Below are 27,708 nucleotides of genomic sequence, written 5' to 3'. Positions count from 1 at the left end.
ATTAAGAATTATTAACTTCTCATCAAAATGATATATTCATGTATTAATTCTATATAAAACAATCAATCCTTGTTTGAATCTATAATTTTTAATTGATTTTTTATTTATTAATAGGGGGTTTAAAAAAAAAAAAAAAAAAACGAATGGGGTATTATTTTTGACCTTTTAACAAAACTGTCATTAGATTGTATTGTTTTTTTTTTAAAAAATAAGAAATGTTCTAAAATGGTATAAAAACTGTTTCCTAATTAGAATACAATTAATTTTTTTTAAAAAATTTACATTGTTATTGTGATTGTGATTGTGATTGTGATTGTGATTTTTCTAATAAAAGTTAACTTTATATAACCTTTAAAAAAAACATGTTACCCTATTCATATGATTATTTTCATAAGTATACATATATTATAATAGAATCTTGTAAATATGAATATCAATAATTAATCTACCATTTTGGTTAATTTTTTTTTTTTTTTTTTTTTTTTTTTTTTTTTTTTTTTTTTTTTTTTAATTTAACATATAAAAAAAAAAGTATTAATAAGAAAAAAAAAAAAAAAATTAGTATATCAAACAAATAAAAATTAAACAAATATAAAAATGACAATTTTAGGTATGTAAAAAGAAATTAATTAAAAAAAAAAAAATAAATAAATAATAATTCTAAATTTTATTATTAAAATAGCTTCAATCTCATCAATTGGTAATGTTAAATCAATTTCAAAATCAAATAATTTATCATCATTATCAAACTCGTCATCTTCTTTACAATCAATGAATTCAATTCAATGCGGTGGTTGTGGAAATGGAGGATTACTCGGTGCAGTCGGTGGTCTCGTTGGTGGTGTTCTTACTGGTACTGGTGTAATTGTTGGTTCTGTTTTACATGGAGTTGGTTCCATTTTAACTGGAGGTTCAAACAATTGTGGTTGTAATTAAAATTACAAAAATTAAATTATAATTTATATATTAAACCACCAATAATATATTATTTATAAATGTAATAATATTGCCACAAATAAACATCTTATTTAAAAACTCTCAGTTTTTTCCAATTTTTTTTTTCAGTTTTTTCGCTTTTTTTTTGTTTTTTTTTTTCTTTTTTTTTGTTTTTTTCCCTTTTTTTTTTTTTTTTTTTTTTATTTTTTCATTTTATTTTTTCATTTATTTTAAAATGGATACAACTAAAAATAACGATGAATTTGATATATCTTATTTTTTAACGTGTTCAATATTTGGTTTTATATTATGGATTTTAACTGAGGTATGAATTTTTTTATTTTTTTTTTATTTTTTAATTTTCTATACAATTTTTAACCCCCTTCCAAATTATATAATAGCAAATTTTAAAATATTATAATAAAACAAATAAAAATAATAAATATAATTTACCAAAAGGTCCAAGTTTCTTAAAATGGTTTATAAATTATTTATTTAATTTTTATGATTTAAAATTATCAAATAATAAAGAGGAGGATAATAATAATAATAATAATAAAAGCAATAATAGTTTAAGTCAAGAAGAATTAATAGAAGATACAAGTGAAAATACAGTACTAAAATGGTTTAATCAATTAAATAGTGATAATTATAGTGTATCATTCTTTGGTAGACCAATGATATTCACAAGGGATACAACTATTAGTAAATATATATTATCATCAAATAATATTGATAACTATACAAAACCACCCGATTCATCTGGTGTTTTAATTAGATTAGCTCAAAATAGTATTTTAATGTCTGAAGGTGATCAATGGAGATATCATAGATCAATCATTAATCAACCATTCTCTTCTAAAAATGTTAAATTAATGATACCAACTATAATAACAACAATAAATAAATTAATTAATCATTTAAATAATAATAATAATAATAATAATAATAATAATAATAATAATAATAATAATAATAATAATAATAATAATAATAATAATAATAATAATAATAATAATAATAATAATAATAATAATAATAATAATAATAATAATAATAATAATAATAATAATAATAATAACAATACTATAATAATAGATATACATTCATATTGTACTAAATTAACATTTGATATAATTGGTAAATTATCAATTGGTTATGATTTTAATAGTATAGAATCAAGTGATAACGATAATGATAATAATGACGATGATGATATTTCAAAACAGTTTGATTTCATTTTAAATGAAATGATTAGACCAATTAGAAGGTTTTCTTCCTATTTACCTTTATATAATGATATAAAATTATTTAAATTTTTAAATGAATTAGAATCAATTATAAAAGGTGCAATTAATTCAAGATCATTAATTACTGATAATAATAATAATAAGACCTATAAAAAGAATTTTTTATTAGATAATTTACTTGATGATAATGTTAAAGAAAAAGATGTATGTAATATTATTAATTATCACCATCCAATATATTTTTTATATTTATCTTACTCATTTCAACTAATAATACTATTATTATTATTATTATTATTATTATTATTATTATATTATTATTATTATTATTATTATTATTATTATTATTATTATTATTATTATTATTATTATTATTATTATTATTATTATTATTATTATTATTATTATTATTATTATTATTATTATTATTATTATTTTAGATAATTGGAAATATAAATACATTTTTATTAGCAGGTCATGAAACATCAGCAAATTTATTGACATTTATATTTTATTTATTATCAACACATAATAATGTTCAAAATGATTTATATAATCATTTAATAGAAAATCAAAAAAAGAAAATAAATAAAGATAATAAATTTACAGAAGAGGATGAAGATTATCAATCAATTGAATTTTTAGATTGGGTAATTTATGAAACATTAAGATTATTCCCACCTGCACCAATGATAGGTAGAACTTCAAAAAATGATGATATTTTAAAGAGTGGTAATAATAATAATAATAATAATAATAATATATCAATACCAAGTGAAACATTAATTTTAATATCAGTTTATGCAATTCATAGAGATCCAAAATTATGGAAAGATCCAAATATATTCAATCCTTATAGATGGAAAAATATTGAAAATATTAATAATAGATCTGATTTTATACCATTCTCAAGTGGTGGTAGAGTTTGTGTTGGTCAAAAATTTAGTATAGTTGAAGCAAGAATTATCATTTCAAAATTAATTTTAAATTTTGAATTATCATTTAATAATTTAAAATCAAAACCATTTAAAATTTATCAAAGAGCAACTTTAACTCCAAAATATCCAGTTTTTTTAAATTTTAAAAAAAGAGAAAATAAATAAAAATAAAAATAAATCATAATTTTAAAATAATTTTATATTTGTTTTTCTAAAACAAATAAATTGGATGGTGTTCTTCACAAACACATAACCAAAAACACACAAAAAAAAAAAAAAAAAAAAATTAAAAAATTAAAAAAAAAAAATATTTATTTTAATTAAAATAATTACTATAATATTTTAAATAGGTCAAAAGTTTATTTATTTATTTATTTATTTTTTGTTTTATTTAAATTTTTTTATTTTTTTATAATTTCAATATTATTTGGAATTAAATTATTATCAATTGGATGAGTAAAACTTTTACTAAAATAAATTAATTCTAAAGAATCATTTAAAATACCATTTTCTAATTGATGATTATAACCTAAGAAAATTAATTTTTTAACAGAATTTGGTATTGAATTTTTTAATAGTTTTTCTTTAATATCACATAATACCAATTTCTCTAATTTTCCACCATTTTCAATTGAGAATGGTTGAATTTGTTGTTCAAATCCATCACATAAATGTAATTCTTTAATTGATTTTGGTATTACTTTATTTTCAAGATTTAATTTAATATTAAATAATACTAAAGTTTCAACAGATTCTGAAATATTTTGAGGAATAATTGGATGATTAAAACTACTATATAAACGTATCTTTTTTACACTTGATGGTATAAATTCTGGTAGAATTGAATATTTAATTTCACCTATACTTAATGAAGTTATAGAATTTGGTAAAACGAATGGAGCCAATTGTAAACTGAATCCATCGCACATATGTAATTCATTTACACTTGATGGTATTGAACCCATAGTTAAAGGTTGTTTAATATCATATAAATATAATTTTGTAACTGTATTTGGTATCATACCACTCGAAAGAATATGATTAAAACCATCACATAGATGTAACTCTGTTACACTTGATGGTATTGAATTTGCATCCCAAGAGTATTTAATATCACCAATTCTCAATGTTTTAATTGAATCTGGTATTTTAAACTCACTCAATGATAATTTAAAACCATTACATAATAACAATCTATCAATACTTTTATTTGACTGAATACAAATTGATTTTGAAGAATATTTTGAATCCAATGCAACCGATGTCTCACCTAATGGAATTGGCTCACCATGACATAAATAATAATCAATATTATAAGGTTGAATCTTCTTATTTAACATTAAATGTTGTTTAGTTGATTTTAAATCTTTATATTCTACATTTTCAATTTTTGTGAAATTTAATACTTTTTCTTTAATCTCGTCAAATATTTCCATATTAAATGTAAGTAAATCATTTTTAAATTTAATTTTTGAAGAGGAATTATTATTTAAAATCTCCAATCTTCTTTTTAATAGTGGTGTACATTGATCTGAATCTTTAATAATTTCAATATGTTGTTTAGTTTCAAAATCGTAAATTTGGTCAATTTGATAACCATTGATTTTCGAATGATGTTTTGAAATTATCGAATCGATTTTCTTTGAATCTCTTTCAAACTGCTGTTTAATTGAATTTTGTAATTCTTTATTCCATTCAACTGTTGATTGTAATTTTTCAATGATATCCTTTTCAATGGACTGAATCGATTCAATTAATTTTTGAAAATGTTGTTTGACTTGTTTTACCGATTCTATATGTTGGCGCTCGACATCATTACAACAATAATCTAATGCTGAAATTATATGTTTATCACTTTCTCTATAACCTAATAGATTTGGGAATTGTTGTTTTTGAAATTTCTCTAATAAACTTGACGCAAATGGTTTTGATATCTCTGTGAATTTATGACCACAATGATCATTACTAACTATACATTGTACACATATCATTCTTTCACAATCATTACAATATGTAATTAAATCATTTAAATCATGATACAAACAATTTATATTTTTATTACTACTAATACTATTTACTGAATTATGACGTTTATTAATACTAATATTAATATTATTACCCATATCACCACCACAACCACCACCACAACCACCATCATCACCACCAAATTCACTAATACCATTACTAGTACTACAATCAAAACTTTTTCTTGAAATCGCACCACCACCACCACTACCACTTCTATTACTACCAATACTACTACTTGAACTACTACTACTACTATTACAATTACTATCTAATTTAATATCATTAAATGATATATTTTTATAATTAATTGGCTCCATCATTATATTTTTTTTTTTAAAAAAAAAAAAAAAACATTAATAATATTAATAATATTAATATTTAAATAAATTTATGTTTATAATTATTTTAATTGTTTTTAAAAAAAAAAAAAAAAAAAAAAGTGATGTTTATTGAAAATAATAATTAATATAAATTGAAAAATGGTAAGGATAAATAAAAAATAATAATAAATTTAAATATTTAAATAAAAAAAATTAAAAAAAAAAAAAAAAAAAATATAAATTAAAAAAAAAAAAATAAATAATTAATATAGTATTTTATGTATAACCCCAAACAAACAGAGTATAAAATTTAAAAAATAAAAATATATTTAGAAAAAAATGATTTTTTATGTAGATAAATGGAATGTTTTTAATTACCCCCACACCGTTCCAAACACTCTTTAATATTTTTCCTCATTAAAAATCATTATGAAACCATTAAACAACATTGATAATCATATTTTAAATTAAAAATTAACTTTTTAATTCACCCAACTACCAAATTAATTATGTGTTAAAGTGTGGTTTGTTGTTGATATATGATTTTATATGTCGAGAGTGACAGAGATATAGAGTAAGCTTTGAGATTTAATGAATATTCCTTTTTTTTTAATGTAAACTTTTTTTTTTTTTTTTTTTTTTTTTTTTAAATTATTTATGAGTGTTTTAGTGGAGATGTATTGGTTTCGCTTTGTCTATGTGTGTAAGTTAGTGTGGGTTTTAGGTGTGAGAATGTGTGGTGGTTATGTCTTTGTAGTGTGAAAAAATGGGTGGTAGATAAAAATTTTTATTTTTTTTTTTATTTTTATTTTTTTTTTTTTTTTTATTGTTGTTGTTGTTGTTTTTAGGTGAGTAAAAAATAATAATAATTTAATCTATTATTTTGATTTATTACTAATTGTAGAGTTGTTAAAATAAATAGTTAATCTTCACAATAAAATTCAAATATATATATATTTAAACAATAAAAACTCTCATTGTTTTTTTATTAATAAATAAATTAATTTTTTTTTTTTAATCTATCTATCTGTCATTTTTGATTTAAAAAAAATTTTATAATTTATTTAAGAAAAAAAAAAAAAGAAAAAAAAAAAAAAAAAAATATTTGGAATTCATATTTTGGTTTTTGAAATGATTAGATTTATAAGAGTGAAATATAAATATTTCGTCAAATAAGATTAATCTTTTTTTTTTTTTTTTTTTTTTTTTTTTTTATGATTTTATAAAAATATAGTGTGTATGTTATTTTATTTATATCTTTTTTTTTTTTATTTTTTTTTTTAATATTACAAAATTTCTTTGTTTATTTTTTTTTTTTTTTTTTTTTCCATTTAATTTTCTCCCAATAAATTATCCAACTCTACTGTAATTCCCAAATCTAATTCCAAAAATGAGTGTGGTTGAAGTTCTTCTTGGAATAATCCAGGTGGTGTTGGTGATGGTGGTGGTTGTGGTGGTTGTGGTTGAGGTGATGTATTGATTGGTCCAACAAATCCAATTGAAGTTAATAAATCTACCAAAACTTGTTTTTTACCAGATAAAGGATATGCCATACTTCTTGATGATTTCAATATTGATAATATAGCCTTAATCTCTGATAATTTCAAATTTTTAAATGAATCATCTCCTCTTTAAAAATATTTAAGTTATTTTAAGTCAGGTTAAGTCAGGTTAAGTAAAAGTAAATGTAAAAGTAAAAGATTTTGATGAAAAAGTTTAAGTTTTTTTCTAATTTTTTTTTTCTATTTTTTATTTTATTTTTTTTTAATACCTTTCAAAAAATACATTGTAAACTATTTCTTCTTCTGCAAAAATGGATCTAACAATATTTTGTTTTTCTTCTGGTGAAAAATTATTTAAAGACATATTGTTTTTGAGTATATATGGAAAGAAAAAAAATAAAAAAAATAAAAATAAAATTGAAAAAAAAAAAAAAAATAAAACAAAAAAAAAAAAAAAAAAATTTTTAAAAAAAAAGAAATTTTATCTAGATAGAAAAAGAAGAACTTTTTTAAAAATGTCGAAAATATTTTTTAATATCTATATTTCAGGGATTTAGCATGATTTATTTATTTTGTTTTTTTTTTTTTTTTTTTTTTTTTTTTTATTCTTTTTTTTTATTTATTTATTATTTTTAATTTTTTTTTTTTTGGTAGGATTTATCTTGGTTTGAGATTTTATTTTTTATTACTTTTTTTTTTTTACAATGAATTATCTTTTTTTTTTTTTTTTATTTATTATGAACTTTGTGGATCCATTTATTTTTTTTTTTTTTAGTTGAAATAACAATTTTATTTTTTTTAAATTTGTTCTATCTTGGGTGTGAAATTTGATATTTTTATCTTTTTTTTTTTTTTTTTTTTTTTTTTTTTTTTTTAATTAAAAAAAGTTTTTTTAAAATTTTTTTTTTTTTTTTAATTTTTTTTTTTTTTTTTTTTTTTTTTTTGTGGGTTATCACTAGATTAAGAAAGTTTTATCCTTAAATATTTCCGCATAATACAGTGTACTTTTTATAAAAAATGACATTAGTTGAATATTCTGAAACTTTAAAAAAGTCATTGGAAGGTATGTAAGATATCCACAAATAAAAAAATAAAGAAAAAAAAAAAAAAAAAAAAAATTCCTTGAAAAAAATCTTCACCATCCTAACCCTATTAAAATTTCTATCTTTTTTTTTTTTTTTTTTTTTTTTAAAAACTATCATTGTTCTTAATTTATTCTTTTTTTTTTTTTTTCAGAATTTTGTAAACAAGATAAAAAAGTTGTCACACCAGAATTAAATAGTATTATAGAGAACATTTCTAAAACAGGTATCACATGCTATCCTTGGAATATATTAAAAGAATTGTTTTATTTTAAATTAAATGAAGTATTTATTTAAATATATTAAATTAAAATAATATTAAATTTATATATACTAACTCATATAAATGTTTTTTTTTTTAAAATAAAAAAAAAAAAAAAAAAAAAAAAAAAAAAGATTTTGGATATATTTGAAAAGGAATACATTGCAACATCATCCACAACAACTACATCCACAACAACAACAACAACTAATACATCATCATCATCAACCAATTCACCACAATCACCACAATCACCACAATCTCCACAATTAAATGTAAATATCAAAGATGAAGAAATGCAAAAAATAAAGAATCAAGTTAACCTTTCTGGTTTAATTAAAATGAAAAAAGAATTTCTTGATAGTTTTAAAGAATCAAAATTGTATGAATATATATACTAATATCTATTATCATATATAAATAATAAATAGGATTTATTAACCATAATAATAAAAACAATAATAATAATAATAATAATAATAATAATAATAATAGATCACCATTTACAGTACAAAGACTTTGTGAATTAATTATCAATTATAAAATGTATACATCATTTAGTAAATATTTATGTGCAGTTGAAAAAATGTTAAATGTATCAACACTTCCTCATTTAACACCTGAAGAAGTGATCGAATTTAATAAGAATCAAAATTCAGGGTCAAGATTAAATTCATCAACCAATACAACCACTACAACAACAACAACCACTACTACTACAACTCCAACTGAAAAAGGAAATAATGATCAACCAAATTTAGATAGTTTTGCTTTTTCATCATCTTTTACAACATCATTCCCTTCTGATACAACCTCCTCTACTTCAACATCACTCTCCACTGATCAAGAAATGAAAGATTTAGATGTTGAACAACAAAAAGATGATACCGATAATACAGCTAATGAAAATGAATCAAAATAACTTTTAAAAAAAAAAACAAATGCAACATCAACAACAACTACAACAAAAAAAAACAAAAAATGAAGGAATATGTAGTTTATAATAAATATTTTCAATATTAGTCACTATATCTATCTCTTTATTTCTTTATTTATTTATTTATTTATTTTATTTATTTATTTACTAAACTTGTTTCATCCATCTTTTCTTATAAATAAGGTAGTAACAGCATATTTGGTTTTTTTAAAATTTATCTTTTATTATTTACATGATTTTACATCCAGCTTTTTTACTTGCTTTATATCTATATAATAATATAATAATAATAATAATAATAATAATAAATAATGGTTAGTAAATTAAAAGAAAAGAAAGAAAGAACATAAAATTTTTTTTTTTTTTTTTTTATTACTCTTTTAAGAATTTAATTTGAGGACTATTAATAGCATTTTTCCTTTTTGATCTAACAAATTCAACAGCTTGTAATGGTTTCATACCATCTTCAATTAGAGCTATACAAACCAATAAAGGAGTACGACCCAAACCAGCGATACAATGAATACCAACGGTTGTTTTTTGTTTACCATTTTCAATAAAAGCTTGCTTTAAAATTTCTAACCATCTCTCTATGATATCTTTCGGTGGAACATTACCATCTTTAAAACAAAGCTCATGAATTTTCACACCTTCAAATAATGATGCATCATAATTTATTTCACAACATCTAACTATATTAATACATGAATTCTTCTTCATTAAATCTTTGAAATACGGTATCGTCTCTTCTGTCGGTTCGTCAAATAATATAAATTTATGTGTTGAGCTTTCTATTATTGTTTCTATATGACTTCTACCCGGATCCATTTTTTTTTTTTTTTTTTTTTTCTTTTTAATTTATAGTATTTATTAATTTTTATTATTTGTAACTTTTTTAAAAATATTTGTAAAAAAAAAAAAAAAAGATTTTTGTTTTTTTTTTATTTTTTTTTATTTTTTTTTATTTTTTTTTTTTTTTTTAAATTTTTTTTATTTTTTTATTTTTTTTATTTTTTAATTATTTTTATTTAAATATTCGTTTGTTGTTGTTTATTTGTTTGCCAATTATTAGTTTCTATTTAATTTTCTCCAAAACAAAAAAACAAATATAAATTAAGGTTTGTGGGGATTATGGCGATATTAAACACAAAAACTTTTTTTTTTTTTACACCAAAAAAAAAATTAAAAAATTAAAAAAAACAAAAAAAATAAAAATTAAAAAAACAAAAATAAACTTTTTTTTCAAATAATTCCCACAAACCTTTGTTAATCTTTATTTTTTTTTTGGTGTTTTTTGTGGTTTTTTTTTTTTTTTGTTTTCTGATCAGAAGATCAAGGAATTTGTTTCCCTCTGTGTCCAAAACAAAAACAAAAAAACAATAATAATAATAAATAAATAGAAATAAAATTAAATAAAAAGATAAATAAAATAAATAAATAAATAGAAATAAAATTAGAAATAACAAAATAAATATATGAGTTTGTTTAGGGAAAAAAAAAAAAAAAAAAAAAAAAAAAAAAAAAAATAGAGATAAAATTAAATTAATTTTTAATAAAAGTTGAGCGAAATGATTAAACTTTTTTATCTTATTTTATATATTTTATAATTATTCCTTTTTTTTTTTTTTTTTTTTTTTTTTTTTTGGATAACATATCTGGAACTCGATAATATAAAAAAAACTATGATATATTTCACCTTTTATATTTTATTTTATTATATTTTATTTTATTTCCTAAAATAATTTTATATTTTAATAATTTTACCCTCCAAAATCTTTCTTTTTTTACAAATTAATCACAATTGGCAAAGGAAAAGCAATATCTGATTCAAAGAAAAAAAAAAAAGAAAAAAAAAAAAGATAATGAAAGATCTAAAGAAAAATTAGATGAGAATTAAAGTGATAAAAAGGAAACTGAAATAAAGAGAATGAAGAAACTAAATCTGATAAAGATGAATCCACTCAGATGGAAGTTGATAAATATCCAAATCTACATTTCCAAGTGATAAGCCATCAATAGTTATAAAAGAATAGAAAGAGTCTGAAAAGAAACCTCAAGATAATGCCTCACAGAAAATGAAATTAAATTACCACCAACAACAACAACAACAACAACAACAACAACAACAACAACAACAACAACAACAACCACCACTACCAGTTAAGCCATTCATTAAAGAATCCATGTAAAGAATCTGCTTATTATTAGTAATTGTAATAAAGATTTTTGTAATCAACAAATCCTTAAAACCTATCCAATGAGCGATTCAAACCAAAGGTTCTACAGATGTTAGTTTATTGATTTAAAAAAAAAGAGAAATAACCATTAAAATTCATTTTATTTAATGTTAAAATGCGAAATTTAGTTTACTTAATTTCAAAGACCTAATATTACCGACAAAACCCAATAAATCATTTAAAAACTTTTTTTTTTTTTTTTTTTTTTTTTTTTGATTAAATATTAATTTATATTTATTTTATTTATTTATTTTTGTTCTGGAGTAGTTGTTTTTTGTTTTGGGATAGCTTTTTGTTTTGGAGCAGCTTTAACGAATGGGATAAAGTCTTTACCCAAGTATGGACGAAGTGGAACTGGAACAGTGATACCACCTTCAGTTTGATAATTTTCGAGGATACAACAAATGACACGAGTTGTGGCAGCGAGTGTTGAATTTAACATATGAACGTATTTCTTTTGTTGTTGACCTTGTTTCTTCATACCACAACGAATTTCGAGATCACGTGATTGATAATCGGTACAATTGGAACAAGAGACCAACTCTCTGTATTGATTGTAACCTGGGAACCAACCTTCTAAATCGTATTTCTTTGAGGCGGCATTATTGAGAGCACCAGAAACAATGTTAACGACACGATATGGAATACCCAACTCTTGGTAGAATTGTTCAGAGTTATTGATCATCTCCTCCATCATATCCCAAGACTTCTCTGGTTCAGTGATGCAGAATTGTTCAATCTTTTCAAATTGATGTACTCTGAAAATGCCCCAAGTATCACGACCATGTGAACCGGCTTCTTTACGGAAACAAGTTGAATAACCAACGTATTTCTTTGGTAAATCTTTCTCTTCGATCCATTCATCTTGATGGAAGGCAGAGATTGGTTGTTCAGAGGTGGCAATCAAGTATTTCTCTTCATTGTCACCGGTGACTTTGTAAAGTTCGTCATCGAATTGTTCTAATTGGGCGGTTTTTGCCATAACATCTTTATTCATAAAGAATGGTGTTTGAAGTGGTACTGAACCTCTCTTTGTCATATGCATTAATGCAAAGTTAATGATTGCTTGATTTAATAAAACACCAATACCCTTTAAGAAATAACATCTATGACCACTAACTAATGTACCTCTTTCTGGATCATAACCATCAATCATCTCTAATAATTCATGATGATGTAATAAACCTTCTGATGTTTTACATTCACCCCATGTTTTAATAATTTGATTATTATCCTAAAAAAAATAAAATAAATTAAAATATATTTTAATTATTTTATTATTATATTTAATCCTAATCTCTTGATGATAATAATTATAATGATAATGATGATAATGTTGATGGTGGTAATGATAATTCTGTTGTTATTATTTACTTACTTCATTATTATCAATTGGTACAGATTCATGTACAATGTTACCAATTGGTCTTAATTTCTTTCTAAGTAAAAGTTCAACTTCGCTAACTTCAGCTTTTAATTTAATGATACTTTGATTTAATTCTTCAGCTTGTGCAATAATTTCATCAGCACTTTCACCTGCTTTCTTTTTCATAGCAACTGATTTATTAAGTTTAGCATATTCAGCATTTGTATTATCTAATCTATATTTAGCTATTATTATTATTATTATTTTTATTTTTATTTTTATTGTTTTGTTTTTTGTTTTTATATATGAAAAATAAAATTAAAATTAATATATATATATATTCATTCTTTCTATTGTAATAATAATAAAAATTAAATTAAAAAAAAAAAAAAAACATACTTTCTTTAACAACTTTATCTAAATCAATAACTTCTTGAACAGCATCAACATTTGCATATCTAACTTTTTGTGATTGTCTAATAAGATCTGGATTTCCACCTTTATCGGCACGGAAAAGTACAATGTCTAAACCCATTTTTTAGTTGAATAGGATATGTATGAACAGAAATAAAGTTTGAAAAAAAAAAATGAAAAAATTTTTCGATTTTTTTTTTAGGAGGAAAGGTTGAAGTTTTTTTATAAAAAAAAAAAAAATAAAATAAAAAAAAAAATAAAAAAATAATAAAAAAATAAAAAATTAAAAAAATCAAATTTAATTAAACGTTCTATTTTTATTTGTTTAAATAAATTAGAATTGCTAAAAATATAAGAAATCAACACAAAAAAAAAAAAATGAATATTTAAATGATTTTTACCAAAAAAAAAAAAAAAAAAAAAAAAAAATTTAAATGATTTTTACCAAAAAAAAAAATTAGTTTATATACATATTAATTTGTATAAAAAAAAAAAAAATAAAATAAAAAATTAAAAAAAAATAAAAAAAATGTTTTAAAACCTCCCACATTAATGGAAATTGGTGGTTTTACCAAAAAAAAAAAAAAAAAATTAATTCTTTTTTTATAAATTATTTTATATATATTAGTAAATTTAATTAATTTAATTAGTTTTTTATTATTATTATTATTATTATTATTATTATTATTATTATTATTATTATTATTATTATTATTATTATTATTATTATTATTATTATTATTATTATTATTATTATTATTATTATTATTATTATTATTATTATTATTTATTATTTATTATTTTTATATATATATTTTAAACCATTGATTTATTTGAAATCATTGGTTTTGGTACCAAAGAACTAAAAATTAAATGAGGTAATTTATAATAAGCGCAAATTGGGAAAACAAATACTATTAAAGCGAAAAATAATAAAAAGACACCAGTATGTTCAGAAGGATTTGAATTTACATTATTATGTGAGAAAATTTTTGAGGATTTAATTGAATCTAGTGTTGGAAATTCATTTGTAATTTGAAAATGGTCACCTAAAGTACCATTCATACGAAGATAGGTCACTTGAAGAGTTTGTTTATGAGCAATGAATTTTGTGTAACCTGAAGTTGATTCTCTAACGGCGGACCAATTTGGTTGTTCATCGAACCAAGGATCAGCGGTGGCACCACCAGTACCACCTAGGATGTGAATTGTGCCATCTTTACTCTTATATTGAGAGTTGTGATTCATTTTCAATACTTTTTCAGCCAACACTGGATGAGTACGTTCATACCCGTGGTCATGGCCGCTGAATACGATATTGACATTATAGACGTCGTACAACCATTCCAATTGCGTACGCACACCAATGTCGCTACCTCCGTGGCCGGTTGAGGAGGAGTACATTGGACTATGGGCAATTACAATCAGCCATGGGTACTGCTGACGCATGGTATTGGCCAACTCTAATTCGCTCACTAGCCATTTATATTGTAGACTGCCGATTGAGTATGGGTCGTATGATGATAGCATTATGAAATAGACATGAGTGTATCTGAATGAGTAGTATAGGTTGGGGTTGGTTTGGAGGGTGGTTATCGATGCTGTTGATGCGGTCGCTGATATACGCTTCTTTTCAATTGTGGGTTGCTTGTAAACTAGTGGCATTGGATAACGATTGACAAATGGCTGCAATGCACCCTCTTTCACATCCCAGTTACCCGGTATCACCATGAATGGCATCCTAGATGCCAATGGCTCGATAATGTCGCCAAATGTATCCCAAACCTCTTCCTTTAATCCATACGATAAATCGCCACCATGAATTGCCAATGTCAAAGACTCATCCCTACACATTGATGCCACTACCTCATGCACATCCCCCCATGTACCACTATCTGCAAATGCTCCAAATGTGACATGATCAATTTCATTTGATTTGGTTTTAAATGATATCCATTTACTCCATCTTAATAAATCGTCATTATCATCATTATCATTATTATCATTATCATTATTATTATTGTTTTGCTGTTGTTGGTTTACTAAACCTTTAATATCACTTCTATATATATTACCACTACCTACTGAATAACAATAGGTTTTACCAAATTCTAAATTATTTAATGTTACACTATGAACATATCCTTCTAACCCATTATAAACTATTGATTTACCAATTGATATATTAAATGAATTATGTTCATTATTATTATTATTATTATTATTATTATTATTATTATTATTATTGTTTATATTTGATGTTACTACGCTACAATCACCTTTAAATAAATAAACTATTGGTTGATTAATTCTATCTTTTGTAATCCATGTTACTACCATCTCATCATCTTTATTTGTTAACGCTAAATGAATTTCTCTTGGTGAATATAATTTTTGTTTTTCATTCATTTCATTTATTGTTGTTGATATTGTGGTTGTTGATGCTGTTGCTGTTGCTGGTATATGTGATGTTGCAGATGATCCTTTCATTTCACTACCATTACTAATTGTAATAAATAATATTATTACTATTATTAATGTTTTAATTAATTTATTAAATAATATTTTCATTTTTTTTTTTTTTTTTTTTTTCAAAATTTTAAAAATAGCTATTAAAATTAATTTTTTTTTTTTTTAAGAAAACTATGGGAATGTGAAAATTTAATTATTAAAAAAAAAAAAAAAAAAAAAAAAAAAAAAACTGACGTCAGCTCTTTTCTGTTTGTTTTTTTATTTTATCTTGTTTTATTATTACTATTATTATTATTATTATTATTATTATTATTATTATTATTATTATTATTTTATTATTATTTTATTATTATTATTATTATTATTATTATTATTATTATTTTATTATTGTTATTTATAATAAAATTAATTATTAGTTCATGTATAAAACAATATTATAATATACGATATGTGTATAACACAGATAAAAAAAAAAAAAAAAAAAAAACCAAAAAAAAAAAAAAAAAAATGACAAAACGATTTTTTAAAATCAACACCTTTTATTTTTTTTTTTTTTATTTAATTTTATTTTTTATTTTTATTTTTTTTATTTATTTAAAAAAAAAAAAAAAAAAAAAAAAAAAAAAAAAAAAAAAAAAAAAAACATTTTAAAATAATAATTATAACTGAATGCGAACCAAATAATCATTGTCATTTAATAAAATAATAATTTTGTGTAAAATAAATATTATAATTATACAAAGTCAAAGAAAAATACAGAATTTGTAAAATTTAAAAAAATAAAAATAAACCCCCAACCCCACACATAAACCTTTTTCTTTTCTTTTTTTTTTTTTAAACAAAAAACGATAAAAGTATATATATAATTTTTTAAATAAATTTTTAAAATTATTTTTCTCAAAAAAAAAAAAAAAAAAGATATGTGTTTAGGATTTTTAAGTTTTTATCAATATGAAGGATATCCAGTTATCATTTTAAATAATAGAGAAGAAGAAGAAACTAGACCAACAATATTATTACATGAATGGGAAAATATTAATAATGATAATATAAAAATTTATGGTGGTAGAGATCAAATTGGTGGTGGAACATGGTTAGCAGTTAATAATAAAGGTAAATTTTGTATGTTATTAAATTCATACTATAGAAATGAAGAATGCTTTTTACCAAAATCAACATCACCAAATCATGGTAAAATGAGTAGAGGTGCAATAGTATATGATTACTTAATCGACGATAATACATCACCATTCGATTATATTCAAAAAATTGAAAGGCAAAGAAACAATTATCAACCTTTTAAAATTATAGTTGGTAAAATTAAATCAAATGAAAATAATAATAATAATAATAATAATAATAATAATAATAATAATAATAATAATAATAATAATAATAATAATAATAATAATAATAAATTTATTGTTGACGATAACTACAACAACAACCACAATAATAATAATAATAATGACGATAGTGTAGCTTATTATTATAATAGTCATTTTATACCACCAAATTTTAATGAAGATGGACATATTGATGAAAATATTTCAACCTATCCAAGTTTATTAAAATCAATTGAAAAAGGTACATTATTTGGTGTTTCAAATTTCCCAAATTCAATTAGTCCAGAAAGAAAAGTTAAAGGTAAACATTTATTAGAAACTAAATTAAATTCAATATTTAACATTGGTCAAGGTGGTGAAGTAAATAAAAAAGAACAGCAGCAACAACAACCAATCATATTGAATGAAAAAGAAGAGAATGAAATAATAGATATAATGTTATTGAAAACAGTTGAAAAAGAAGCACCAGCACCAATGGAACATGTTAATACTTCTTCAATTTTTGTACCACCATATACTTCTCAATTTTCAAATAAAATACGTTCAACAGTTTCAACTTCATTAATAACTTTTCAAAATAATAATAATAATAATAATAATAATAATAATTTAACAACAACAACAACAACAAATGATAATAATAATTTATTAACTTTTATTCAAATTGACCATATTCAAAAAAAGAAAAATAAAATTAAACAAGCAATAATATAATTACAAAAAATTATTTATTAATCTATTTATTTATTACTTTATATATTTTCAAATTTGTTTTTATATTTATTATTTTATTTTTATTATTGTTTGTTTATTTATAAAAAAAAAAAAAAAAAAAAAAAAAAAAAAAAATAATAATTAACAACAATAACTATGACGACGATGACGACGACCAATATCAATATCAAGGTTTATGATATTGGTGTTTGAACCACCAACACCACAGCCACCATTAAAACCACCAATACCACCCCATCCACAATTAAAACCTCCATTGCTTCCACCTAAACCACCATCAAAACATGCAATTGAATTACCATTAATATTTGATCTAGTATGGTTTGATGAACCAATTGTACTCCCTATTGAGACTGTTGAATTCGAAATAGATGAAATTGATTCTATTAAATAATAAATAATTTTAGTTTGTTAATAAAAAAGTTATTTTTAAAATAATATTAAATAAAAAAAAAAGAAAATAATTTACTAAAAATTGCCATTATTTATTAATTTATTTATTTATTTATTTATTTATTTATTTATTTATTTTAATATATTAGTTTTATTAATTATTAAAACGAATTTTATTTTATTTTTTATTTTTTTGAAATATATAGTAAATTATAATTGGTTGATATATTTATTTTTAAAAAAAAAATATAAAATTGAAAATGATTTTTACTTTCTTAATATGGCAAAAAAAAAAAAATTTTTTTTAAGGAAATTTCAATTCATTCCAACTTTTTTTATATATATTAAAACCATAAAAGTTTAACTAACAATGTTATTTTCAAGTTTTGTGGTAGTTAAAAATTTTGAAATTGGTCATTTTTATAATATTGATAAATTAGTTTATTTTTATATTAATTATTAACAAATAAAAAGAAAATTATTGATTTGTTAATATATATTTTTTTTTTTTTAATAAAATATTTATATTTTAATAAATAAAAAATAAGAAAAATAAAACTTGGTTTTTATTATAAAGGAAAAATTTATTTTATTTTATTTTTTAAATTATTAATTTTTTAATTTTGTATATATATATTTAAGTTGGAAAATCTAAAAAATATTTTTAGTAATATTGAGTTTGAAAATAGAATTTTTTTTTTTTCTTTTGTTTGTATTTTTTTTTAAAATAAAAATTAATTAGTTTTGAACACTTGCAGCTTTGTTTTTATTATTTCCATTATTATTATGAGCAACTTTCTTTTTCTTTTCAATATGTTCATCAAATTGTTCTTCTTCAGTTGAACCTACTAAAGCTAATGTTGAAGATTGACCACCAGAGATAATTTGAGAAACTTGATCAAAGTAACCAGTACCTACTTCACGTTGATGTCTAGTTGCAGTATAGCCTTCAGATTCTAAAGAGAATTCTTTCTCTTGAAGATTTACATAGGCAGTCATAGCATTCTTTTTGTAATCCTTTGCCAATTCAAACATTGTTAAATTGAGAGCATGGAAACCAGCCAAAGTGATGAATTGGAACTTGTAGCCCAAATCAGAGAGTTGACGTTGGAAAGAGGCGATTTCATCTGGTTTCAAATGTTGTTTCCAATGGAAAGATGGTGAACAATTGTATGCTAAAAGTTTACCTGGGAATTTTTCATGAACGGCATCGGCGAATTGTTTGGCTAATTCAATGGATGGTGTTGAAGTTTCACACCATAACAAGTCACAATAGGGTGCATAATTGAGTGCTCTTTCAATGGCTTGCTCAATACCACAATTCAAGTGATAATAACCCTCGACAGTACGTTTACCAGTGATGAATTTCTTATCACGTGCATCAACATCACTCATCAACAAACCAGCTCCCAAAGAATCGGTACGAGCTACAATCAATGTTGGTACTCCCATAACATCGGATGCTAAACGAGCGGCAGTAAGATTCTTTATATGACCACATGTTGGAATGAGTACTTTACCACCCATATGACCACACTTCTTTTCGCTTGCCAATTGATCTTCCCAATGAACACCTGATGCACCAGCTTCGATCATACTTCTCATAAGTTCATAGGCATTCAATGGGCCACCAAAACCTGCTTCTGCATCTGCAACAATTGGTGTTGGAAGATATTGGAATTCAAGATTACCTTCATTGACTTCAATTTGATCACGTCTTCTAAGGGCATTATTAATTCTACGAACTAATTCAGGTACACTATTTACGGCATACAATGATTGATCTGGATACATTTGGCCAGAGGTATTATTATCGGCAGCAACTTGCCATCCACTTAAATAGATTGCTCTAAGACCACCACGTACCATTTGAACTGCTTGATTACCAGAAAGTGCACCCAATGCTGGTACCCAATTATCTTTTTCATGTAACATATCCCAAAGTTTCTCTGCACCTTTCTTTGCTAATGTATGCTCCTCCTTAAATGATCCTCTTAAACGAATTACATCCTCTGCAGTATATTCTCTTTTAATTCCCTTCCATCTTGGATTTGTATCCCATTCTGCTTGTAATTTCTTTGCTTCTTCTTCAATATATTGGTTAACATTAAATTTAAATTTACATTCATCTTCATTTGAATTCATTTTTTTTTTTTTTTTTTTTTTTTAATTAAAAAATTTCTTTTTTTTTTTTTTTTGATGACTTTTAATAAATAAATAAATAAATAATAAATAATTGTTAATAAAAATTTGGTTTAAAAAAAAAAAAAAATAATTAATAGATTTTTTTTTTTTTTTTAAAAAAAATATGATATTTTATAATTACCCTTTTTTTAAACAATTAAAAAAAATTTAAATTGTAATTATATTTAAAATAAAAATAATAATAATAATTTTAAATTTTTTATTTTTTGTATATAATAAAAAAAAAAATAAAATAAAATAATAATTAAAAATAAATATATAAATAATTAAAAAAAAAGTTACACCCACCCCGTTTTGTAATTAATTTTTTTTTTTTTATTTTTTTTATTATAATTAGTGATATCACAATAATTTTTAATTTTTTTTCTTTTTTTTTGAAATCACAAATTTACTTTTATTTGAAGGTTTTTTTTTCCTTTTTTATAAATAAATAATTCAATATAAATTAAATTTAAATTTAATTCAATTACAACAAATCTCAAATTTACCAAATTTTGAACAAACAAATCCCGTCATCTATTTTCTTTTTTGTATTGTTTTTTTTTTTTTTATGTGTAGGGAGTGGGATAATTTTTAATAATTTAATTTTTTTTTATTATTATTTTAATTCAATTTTTTTTTTTTTTTTTTTTTTTTTTTTTATAAAAATGGGCACAATATGTACACAAAATCATTCATTATTAAATAACAAAATTGGTATTATATGTTGTGTTGTAAATGTATAACTTTTTAGGTTTTTTATGGTGCTTTCTACAATCTAAATTTGGTAATAAAGAGTTTATGATGATAGTGATGATTAAAAAAAAACATAATAAAATTTATTATCTATTTTTTATATTTTTATATTTTAATTTTTTTGATATTTTTTAATTTTAGAAATAAATGAAGAATTTATAAATAAAATTATTTCAGAAATTTCATATGGTAATCTAATAAAAGAGCTATTAATAATTCAGAATTTTATTACGAATTCTAAATTATATTAACAATCGATTTCGCATTTATTTTTTATTTTTTAAACACTTTTATATATTTTGAAATAATTATAATAAAAAAAAAAATATAAAAGTGTATAAATAAAAAAAAAATAAAAAAAAAATATAAAACATGATTTTATAATTATAAAAAAAAAGAAAAAAAAAAAGAAATTAAAAAATTAAACAATATATATTTATAATTATAATTATAATTGTTTTTAAACTATTTATCATTTATATCTCCCATATTATATATAATGAATTAAAAAAAAAAAAAAAAAAAAATTTAAATAAATAAATGATTTAATAATTAATAATAATTTTTAATTATGTAAACAAACTCATTCATTCATTACATGGATTTAAGGGTTGTGTTTAAAAAATAAAACTATTGTTTTGTTTTATTTTTTTATTTTTTTATTTTTTTTTTTTTTAAAAATTTTATTTTATTTTATTTAAAAATTTTTTTTAAATTTTTTAGTAATTAGTTTTTCCTTATTTTGGATAAAACTTTTTAAAAAAAAAAAAAAATTAAAAAAAGGTATTTTAAAAAATAAAAAAAAAAAAAGTGGTCTCCCATTGAAACGAGAAAATGTCAAACTATTATTTTCATAGTATAGTATAAAAAAATAAAATAATAATAAATAATAATAGTAATAAAATTATTTATATAGAAAAAAAAAGTTTAATTATTAATAATAAATAATAATAATAAATTAAAATGACAGAAATTGACTCTCATAATCCAAGTAAGTTTTTTTTATTTTTATTTTTATTAAAATTAAAATAATTTTTTATTTTTATTTCTTTTCTATATTTCTATTTCTATATTTTATTATTATTATTATTATTAATTATTAATATTTATTTTTTTTTTATTTTTTTTTTAGAAACAAAAAAAAAACATGGTAGATTTTTTCAAAAAGTTTTAGATAAAACTAGACATAGAAATGAAGAAAAAGGTATGGAGATATCAGGTCCAACTGATTTTAAACATGAATCTCATATAGGTTGGGATAAAGAAAATGGTTTTGAAATTAAAAATATTCCACCAGAGTGGAGACAATTATTTCAAGCAGCAGGTATAAAGAAAAAAGATTTAAAGAATCCAGAAACTGTTCAATTCATTTATAGTATAATAGGTGAGAATATTAATAATCAAAAAGCAGGTATGGCAGGTGGTACAACTACAGCACCATATCAGCAAACCAATATTCCTCAGCAACAACAACAACAGCAACAACAACAACCAATTAGATCCAGAGCACCACCTCCACCCCCACCCACATCAACTACTCAAAAAATGGGTGCTCAAAGAGTACCTCCACCAAAACCTGGTTCTGAAATTAGACCTTTACCAAAACACCAACAAATTAATAAACCATTACCACAACAACCATATAAACAAATGGCTCAACAACAACCACCACAACAACAACAACAACAACAAGCATATACTACTAGAGGTAAATTACCAACTACAATCGGTGGTAAACCAATTCCAATTCATCAAAATTTCATGAAACCAGATGATGAGCCACTACAGCCAACACAACCACAACAACCACAACAGCAACAAATATATAATAGTAACGAACCATTGATCCAACAAGAATTTAAATCACAATATAAATTGGATGAACCATTACAACCAACACAAAAACGTCCATCACCACAACAAATGGAGCAAGTAATGCAATCAACTTCGAATGGTGTACAACAATACGTTTACCAACAACAAAATCAAAAACCTCAAGAATACACTTTCCAAGGTGAAACACCACAGCAATATGTATATCAATCATCTCAACAGCCACAAAATTTAGAAGGTTATAATCAATTTTATCAACAAAAACCACTACAACCACAACAACCACAACAAGTAACTCCACAAAGAAAACAACCAACCCCTCCACCAAGACAAAGAAGAGATTTATCACAACAACCTTCACAAACAAAATTACAATCTCCACCACCACCGTTACCAACTTCCAAAAGACCAGGATTACCACCAACACCACCAACTCAACAAAGAATACCAGTCGTTCAACCACCAATTATTCAAAGAACTACTCAACAACCACAAGTTATTATTGATAAAGTTGGGGGTGATGTAATGCCTCCACCACCACCACCAATGCCTGATCAATTAGCTCATATTCCAGTTGCCCCAGTTGATCCAAAATCACCATTACCACCAGCACCATCAATTCAATCACCAATTGAAAAACCAACACCAATTTCATTAAATAATTCATCGATGGTACCACCTCCACCACCACCACCAAGTGCACCAATTTCATTAAATAATTCATCGATGGTACCACCTCCACCACCAGCAATATCAAAACCAACCTCTGCACCACCCACATCAATGCCACCATTGGATAGTGGTCGTTCAAATCTCATGGATAGTATTAGAGGATTTGGAGGTGCAAGTCATTTAAAAAAAGTAGATCCAAGTGAACCATTACCAGATTTAAAAGAATTACAATTAGGTGAGTCTGGTAATCGTTCATTAGTAGATACATTAGCAGCAGCAATGGCTAAACGAAGAGGAAATTTAGGTGAAAATGAAGAAGATGATGAAGACGATAGTGATTGGGAAAATTAAATAATTTAAAATAATAAAAATAAAAAAAAAAGACTATTTAAAATAATAATAATAATAAAATGAATATTTAAATTATTATTTTAGGTTTATTTGTTTTTATTTTTATTTTTATTTTTAAAAAAATTTATACAAAATTTATTGGTATTTTTGAAATTATAATATTATAAACTTTAGTAAAATTTATAATTTTTTTATTATTTTCTAATTTAAATCCTTTATAATCTATTAAAAAATTAATTTCTTTTAAATTTGAAGTTTCTGATTGTGATAATGATAAATAATAATTTTTAATTAAATCAATTTGTTTTTCAATAAATGTTGATGTTACTTTTGTAATTATAAATACAATTGAAATTGAATATAAATTTAAAATTAAATTAAAATATTTTTTAAAAATATCAAATAAATTCTTTTTACCAAGTATTGGATTCTTTAAATATAAATTTCTAATTGTTTTATTTATTGGTAAAACAAATTCAAAGAATGGTTCAACAAATTGGTCAAATAATTTTAAATTTATAATTGATTTATTTAATGATAATGAATTATAAAGTATTGAATTTATGAAATACCATTTATCAATTATTAAAGTTTCAATTATACAACCACTACTACCACTACCATTATTATTATTATTATTATCAAAAATTAAACTAAAATATTGGTTTAATTTATTTGTATTTTGTTTAAATGGGTCAATACATTTAGCATTCATATAATCTAAATAACGTCTTGATGATAAGAAAATATATTTAATATGTAGTTTTTTAATTGTTCTATTATTTGATAATATTTCAAAGAGTTGACCCCAACCATACTCTTTAATATAGTTATCATCTCTAGAATTAAAAGCTTCTACATATAGATTAAATGGTAAATAAGTAGTTAGCTTTTTTAATTTTGTAGTTTGATTATCAATTTTTGAAAGACAACTTGGTTCTAAAATAGAAGAATCATTTATTTTTAATGATTTTAATGATTTTAAATTAAAAACTTCAAATGGGAGTCTTGTAATTGGTTTTTCCATAAAACTATTAAATTCTAATCTCTTTGGGTTTAATTCACTTAATTTCTTAAAAACTTCTGTAGGATCAAAACTATTACTACCACAATAATTACCACAGAATTTAATTTTATTAATTCTATTTAATAATAATTTTTCTGTAGTTTCCATTGTTGATGTTGTTGTAGTTTTTTCTTTTACTATCGAATCTATTGTTACATTTAGTTTTAAATTATTTTCAATTATTTCCAATCCTTCATCATTATCATTACCAATATTTAATAATAAAAATTCTTTTAATTTTCCAAATTGATTCACTAAAAAAGCAGGTCCATTTGATGATACTCTTATATTAAATAAATAATTTGGTGGATAATTTTTAATCGATTTTATAATATCCATAGAATCTTGATGATTTTTTGAAACTAATAATACTTTTTTATAAATTGGTTGCATATTATAATAATTATTAATATGTTTACTTTTTTTATATTGATGAATTCTTAATAAAGATGGTTGATTATTATTATTATTGTTGTGATTATCATTATTATTAATACTTAATGAATAATTAATTATTTTATTTTTATTTTTAATATTTTTATAATCTATTAAATTTGATAATAATTTAATATTTTTAAATTTTAAAATTTCTTTTAAAGAGATTGACACTAACTCAAACCACTTTTTTGATACTAGAGAAAGTTGAATAACTTCATTATTATAATTTAATAAGTTTTTATATGCTTTTAATGATTGTTTATGTTTATAATTATATTCAATTAAAAAGTTAATTATAGTTTTATAAATATAATTTGGAAATTTAGAATTATTCATATATTTAATAAAGATGTGCAAATATTATTTTTGAAAAAAAAAAAAAAAATGGTCATAAAATTAAAAAAATTTATATGAGACACCTTATGTTTTATAAATTTTAATACAACAACAATTTCGACAAAAAAAACATTTTTTTTTTCTGAAAATATTACCAGAATATTTTTTTTGATAAAAAAAATGATAAAAAAAAAAATATCTTAAAAAAAAAAAGTTGTGATTGGAATTACCACATTTCTGTTTTCTCAAACTATAATATCTTTTTTGTTTTTTTATGAAAATTACTATGTATTTTTATTTATTATTTTTATTTTTTCAAAGACTTATGTTTTAAACAATAACGTAACTTGCCATTTTTGAAATTCCACAATTATCATCTCTATCTTTACTCATAAAGATATAACCATTTTCACCCCAATTTTTTCCAAAAGAATTTTGAACGATCCAATAATTTGAGGAATGTTTTAAAGAATCAGTTGGTGTTGTTGAGAAATCAGAAAAACCAACTATTAAAATACTATGATTTAAATCTGTTGAATTACAAGATGGTTCATAATAAATACCAGAAGAATAAAATTGGAATGATGATAATGATGCATCAATATAAGCAGCAACTGGTTTAAGAGATACAGCAGATTCTAATGATGATTCTGAACCAGATTTAACTTTTTCATATGACGTTATTTTAGCTACAGAATTTGAAGAGTTATATTTACATTTTCCAGGTTCACCACCACTAAATTTATAAGATTCTTCACTATCTATACCACCATTTTCAATAATATATTGAAATGCTCTATAATTATTATTATAGTTTTTTTAAAAAAAAAATAATAATTAGAATCATTTATTTAATTTTAATAATAAAAATAAAAATAATAATAATTATTACTTACTCATTAACAGTACCTTGATAACATTGTTTATTTAAATTTGAACAATCAATTAAATTTTGCATTGATAATGATATGAATGGGTCCTTTGGATTAGCTAAGAAATGAGCACTTTCAGTTGCACCAACTGCGGTAATTGGCCAAGAACCACATCCACCGATTTGACTTTTTACTGAAGGAACTGCACCTTTTTTTCTCCAATCAATTCCAGAACTACCACTACCACTACTACTACTACTTTTAATTTCTTTATCTTCTTTATCATTAATTAATAAAGATGATAATTTATTGATATTATTATCATTTCTTAAATAATTTTTTCTATATTCTTCATTTGAAATATCAGCAAATTCATTTAATGCTAAAACTGTTTTACTACCTTTGGAATTCCATTGATTTATAAAATCTAAATTTGATTTAAATGTATTATAACGATTAGTAAACTCACTTGATGCATATGTTCTTTGATTTGATGTCATCCATGCTGTAAATTCATTTCTATATTGAATTTCTGTAAGTTTAGAAAATGAACAATTAATAAACAATATTAAAATTAGTAATGAATATTTTTTCATTATTTAATGAAATTAAATTTTGTTTTGTTCACAACAAAAAAAAAAAAAATAATTGATAAAGAAATTAATTATTATTTATTTGTGATGTATGGATGAAAATAAGTAATTTACCACCTTTAAAAAAAAAAAAAATTAAAAAATTAAAAATAAAAAAAATTAATTGTAACACTTTAATTAAATAAAAAAATAAAAATAAAAATAAAAATAAAAAATAAAATAAAATAAAAAAAGGTGAACACAAACATAATTAGTGGGGGGAGTTTATTCTTACATTATTATTGTTTTTATTATTATTATTATTATTATTACTATTGAATCTAAAAATAAAATAAAATAAGATAAAACTGGATTGATTTTTCATAATTATAATTTCTATATGTTTTAAT

At 21.6% G+C, this 27,708-nt stretch overlaps 15 protein-coding genes across 15 annotated transcripts; 6 read left to right on the top strand and 9 right to left on the bottom strand.

Annotated features, from left to right (window-relative positions):
* Window positions 1–597: 597 nt before the first annotated feature.
* On the top strand, window positions 598–936 carry DDB_G0272654 (hypothetical protein; the record flags this gene model as incomplete). The annotated part of the gene is made up of 2 exons (XM_639908.1): window positions 598–610; window positions 683–936. The coding sequence occupies 2 exons, from the start codon at window positions 598–600 to the stop codon at window positions 934–936; spliced, it is 267 nt and encodes an 88-aa protein (XP_645000.1).
* Window positions 937–1,171: 235 nt separating this feature from the next.
* Window positions 1,172–3,289, top strand: CYP525A1 (cytochrome P450 family protein; the record flags this gene model as incomplete). Its single annotated transcript, XM_001134632.1, has 3 exons — window positions 1,172–1,261; window positions 1,338–2,390; window positions 2,627–3,289. The coding sequence occupies 3 exons, from the start codon at window positions 1,172–1,174 to the stop codon at window positions 3,287–3,289; spliced, it is 1,806 nt and encodes a 601-aa protein (XP_001134632.1).
* A 236-nt stretch (window positions 3,290–3,525) lies between these two features.
* DDB_G0272809 (hypothetical protein) lies at window positions 3,526–5,472 on the bottom strand (the record flags this gene model as incomplete). The annotated part of the gene is made up of 1 exon (XM_639906.1): window positions 3,526–5,472. One exon carries the CDS (start codon window positions 5,470–5,472, stop codon window positions 3,526–3,528), a length of 1,947 nt encoding a protein of 648 aa, XP_644998.1.
* Window positions 5,473–6,803: 1,331 nt separating this feature from the next.
* DDB_G0272664 (hypothetical protein) lies at window positions 6,804–7,338 on the bottom strand (the record flags this gene model as incomplete). The annotated part of the gene is made up of 2 exons (XM_639905.1): window positions 6,804–7,101; window positions 7,244–7,338. The coding sequence occupies 2 exons, from the start codon at window positions 7,336–7,338 to the stop codon at window positions 6,804–6,806; spliced, it is 393 nt and encodes a 130-aa protein (XP_644997.1).
* Window positions 7,339–7,991: 653 nt separating this feature from the next.
* Window positions 7,992–9,240, top strand: ppr2 (protein phosphatase 4 regulatory subunit 2; the record flags this gene model as incomplete). The annotated part of the gene is made up of 4 exons (XM_639904.1): window positions 7,992–8,037; window positions 8,211–8,341; window positions 8,453–8,700; window positions 8,814–9,240. 4 exons carry the CDS (start codon window positions 7,992–7,994, stop codon window positions 9,238–9,240), a joined length of 852 nt encoding a protein of 283 aa, XP_644996.1.
* Window positions 9,241–9,483: 243 nt separating this feature from the next.
* DDB_G0272662 (hypothetical protein) lies at window positions 9,484–10,083 on the bottom strand (the record flags this gene model as incomplete). The annotated part of the gene is made up of 2 exons (XM_639903.2): window positions 9,484–9,523; window positions 9,632–10,083. The coding sequence occupies 2 exons, from the start codon at window positions 10,081–10,083 to the stop codon at window positions 9,484–9,486; spliced, it is 492 nt and encodes a 163-aa protein (XP_644995.2).
* Window positions 10,084–11,330: 1,247 nt separating this feature from the next.
* On the top strand, window positions 11,331–11,548 carry DDB_G0273019 (hypothetical protein; the record flags this gene model as incomplete). Its single annotated transcript, XM_639902.1, has 2 exons — window positions 11,331–11,440; window positions 11,464–11,548. The coding sequence occupies 2 exons, from the start codon at window positions 11,331–11,333 to the stop codon at window positions 11,546–11,548; spliced, it is 195 nt and encodes a 64-aa protein (XP_644994.1).
* Window positions 11,549–11,739: 191 nt separating this feature from the next.
* serS (seryl-tRNA synthetase) lies at window positions 11,740–13,393 on the bottom strand (the record flags this gene model as incomplete). Its single annotated transcript, XM_639901.1, has 3 exons — window positions 11,740–12,726; window positions 12,871–13,103; window positions 13,258–13,393. 3 exons carry the CDS (start codon window positions 13,391–13,393, stop codon window positions 11,740–11,742), a joined length of 1,356 nt encoding a protein of 451 aa, XP_644993.1.
* A 695-nt stretch (window positions 13,394–14,088) lies between these two features.
* DDB_G0272841 (hypothetical protein) lies at window positions 14,089–15,843 on the bottom strand (the record flags this gene model as incomplete). The annotated part of the gene is made up of 1 exon (XM_639900.1): window positions 14,089–15,843. The coding sequence occupies one exon, from the start codon at window positions 15,841–15,843 to the stop codon at window positions 14,089–14,091; it is 1,755 nt and encodes a 584-aa protein (XP_644992.1).
* An 821-nt stretch (window positions 15,844–16,664) lies between these two features.
* Window positions 16,665–17,804, top strand: DDB_G0272746 (hypothetical protein; the record flags this gene model as incomplete). The annotated part of the gene is made up of 1 exon (XM_639899.1): window positions 16,665–17,804. The coding sequence occupies one exon, from the start codon at window positions 16,665–16,667 to the stop codon at window positions 17,802–17,804; it is 1,140 nt and encodes a 379-aa protein (XP_644991.1).
* A 141-nt stretch (window positions 17,805–17,945) lies between these two features.
* Window positions 17,946–18,307, bottom strand: DDB_G0272744 (hssA/2C/7E family protein; the record flags this gene model as incomplete). The annotated part of the gene is made up of 2 exons (XM_639898.1): window positions 17,946–18,208; window positions 18,295–18,307. 2 exons carry the CDS (start codon window positions 18,305–18,307, stop codon window positions 17,946–17,948), a joined length of 276 nt encoding a protein of 91 aa, XP_644990.1.
* A 649-nt stretch (window positions 18,308–18,956) lies between these two features.
* On the bottom strand, window positions 18,957–20,363 carry DDB_G0273017 (isocitrate lyase; the record flags this gene model as incomplete). Its single annotated transcript, XM_639897.1, has 1 exon — window positions 18,957–20,363. The coding sequence occupies one exon, from the start codon at window positions 20,361–20,363 to the stop codon at window positions 18,957–18,959; it is 1,407 nt and encodes a 468-aa protein (XP_644989.1).
* Window positions 20,364–22,121: 1,758 nt separating this feature from the next.
* Window positions 22,122–24,014, top strand: DDB_G0272811 (WASP-related protein; the record flags this gene model as incomplete). Its single annotated transcript, XM_001134631.1, has 2 exons — window positions 22,122–22,149; window positions 22,291–24,014. The coding sequence occupies 2 exons, from the start codon at window positions 22,122–22,124 to the stop codon at window positions 24,012–24,014; spliced, it is 1,752 nt and encodes a 583-aa protein (XP_001134631.1).
* Window positions 24,015–24,138: 124 nt separating this feature from the next.
* Window positions 24,139–25,854, bottom strand: DDB_G0272843 (hypothetical protein; the record flags this gene model as incomplete). The annotated part of the gene is made up of 1 exon (XM_639895.1): window positions 24,139–25,854. One exon carries the CDS (start codon window positions 25,852–25,854, stop codon window positions 24,139–24,141), a length of 1,716 nt encoding a protein of 571 aa, XP_644987.1.
* Window positions 25,855–26,184: 330 nt separating this feature from the next.
* On the bottom strand, window positions 26,185–27,322 carry DDB_G0272742 (hypothetical protein; the record flags this gene model as incomplete). The annotated part of the gene is made up of 2 exons (XM_639894.1): window positions 26,185–26,650; window positions 26,751–27,322. 2 exons carry the CDS (start codon window positions 27,320–27,322, stop codon window positions 26,185–26,187), a joined length of 1,038 nt encoding a protein of 345 aa, XP_644986.1.
* Between the last annotated feature and the right edge of the window lie 386 nt (window positions 27,323–27,708).

The sequence above is a fragment of the Dictyostelium discoideum genome (genome assembly GCF_000004695.1).
Source record: "Dictyostelium discoideum AX4 chromosome 2 chromosome, whole genome shotgun sequence".
In the NCBI taxonomy this organism is placed as follows: domain Eukaryota; phylum Evosea; class Eumycetozoa; order Dictyosteliales; family Dictyosteliaceae; genus Dictyostelium; species Dictyostelium discoideum.
The sequence above is the reverse complement of the archived record's forward strand: the minus strand, read 5'-3'. Positions and strand labels throughout refer to the sequence as shown.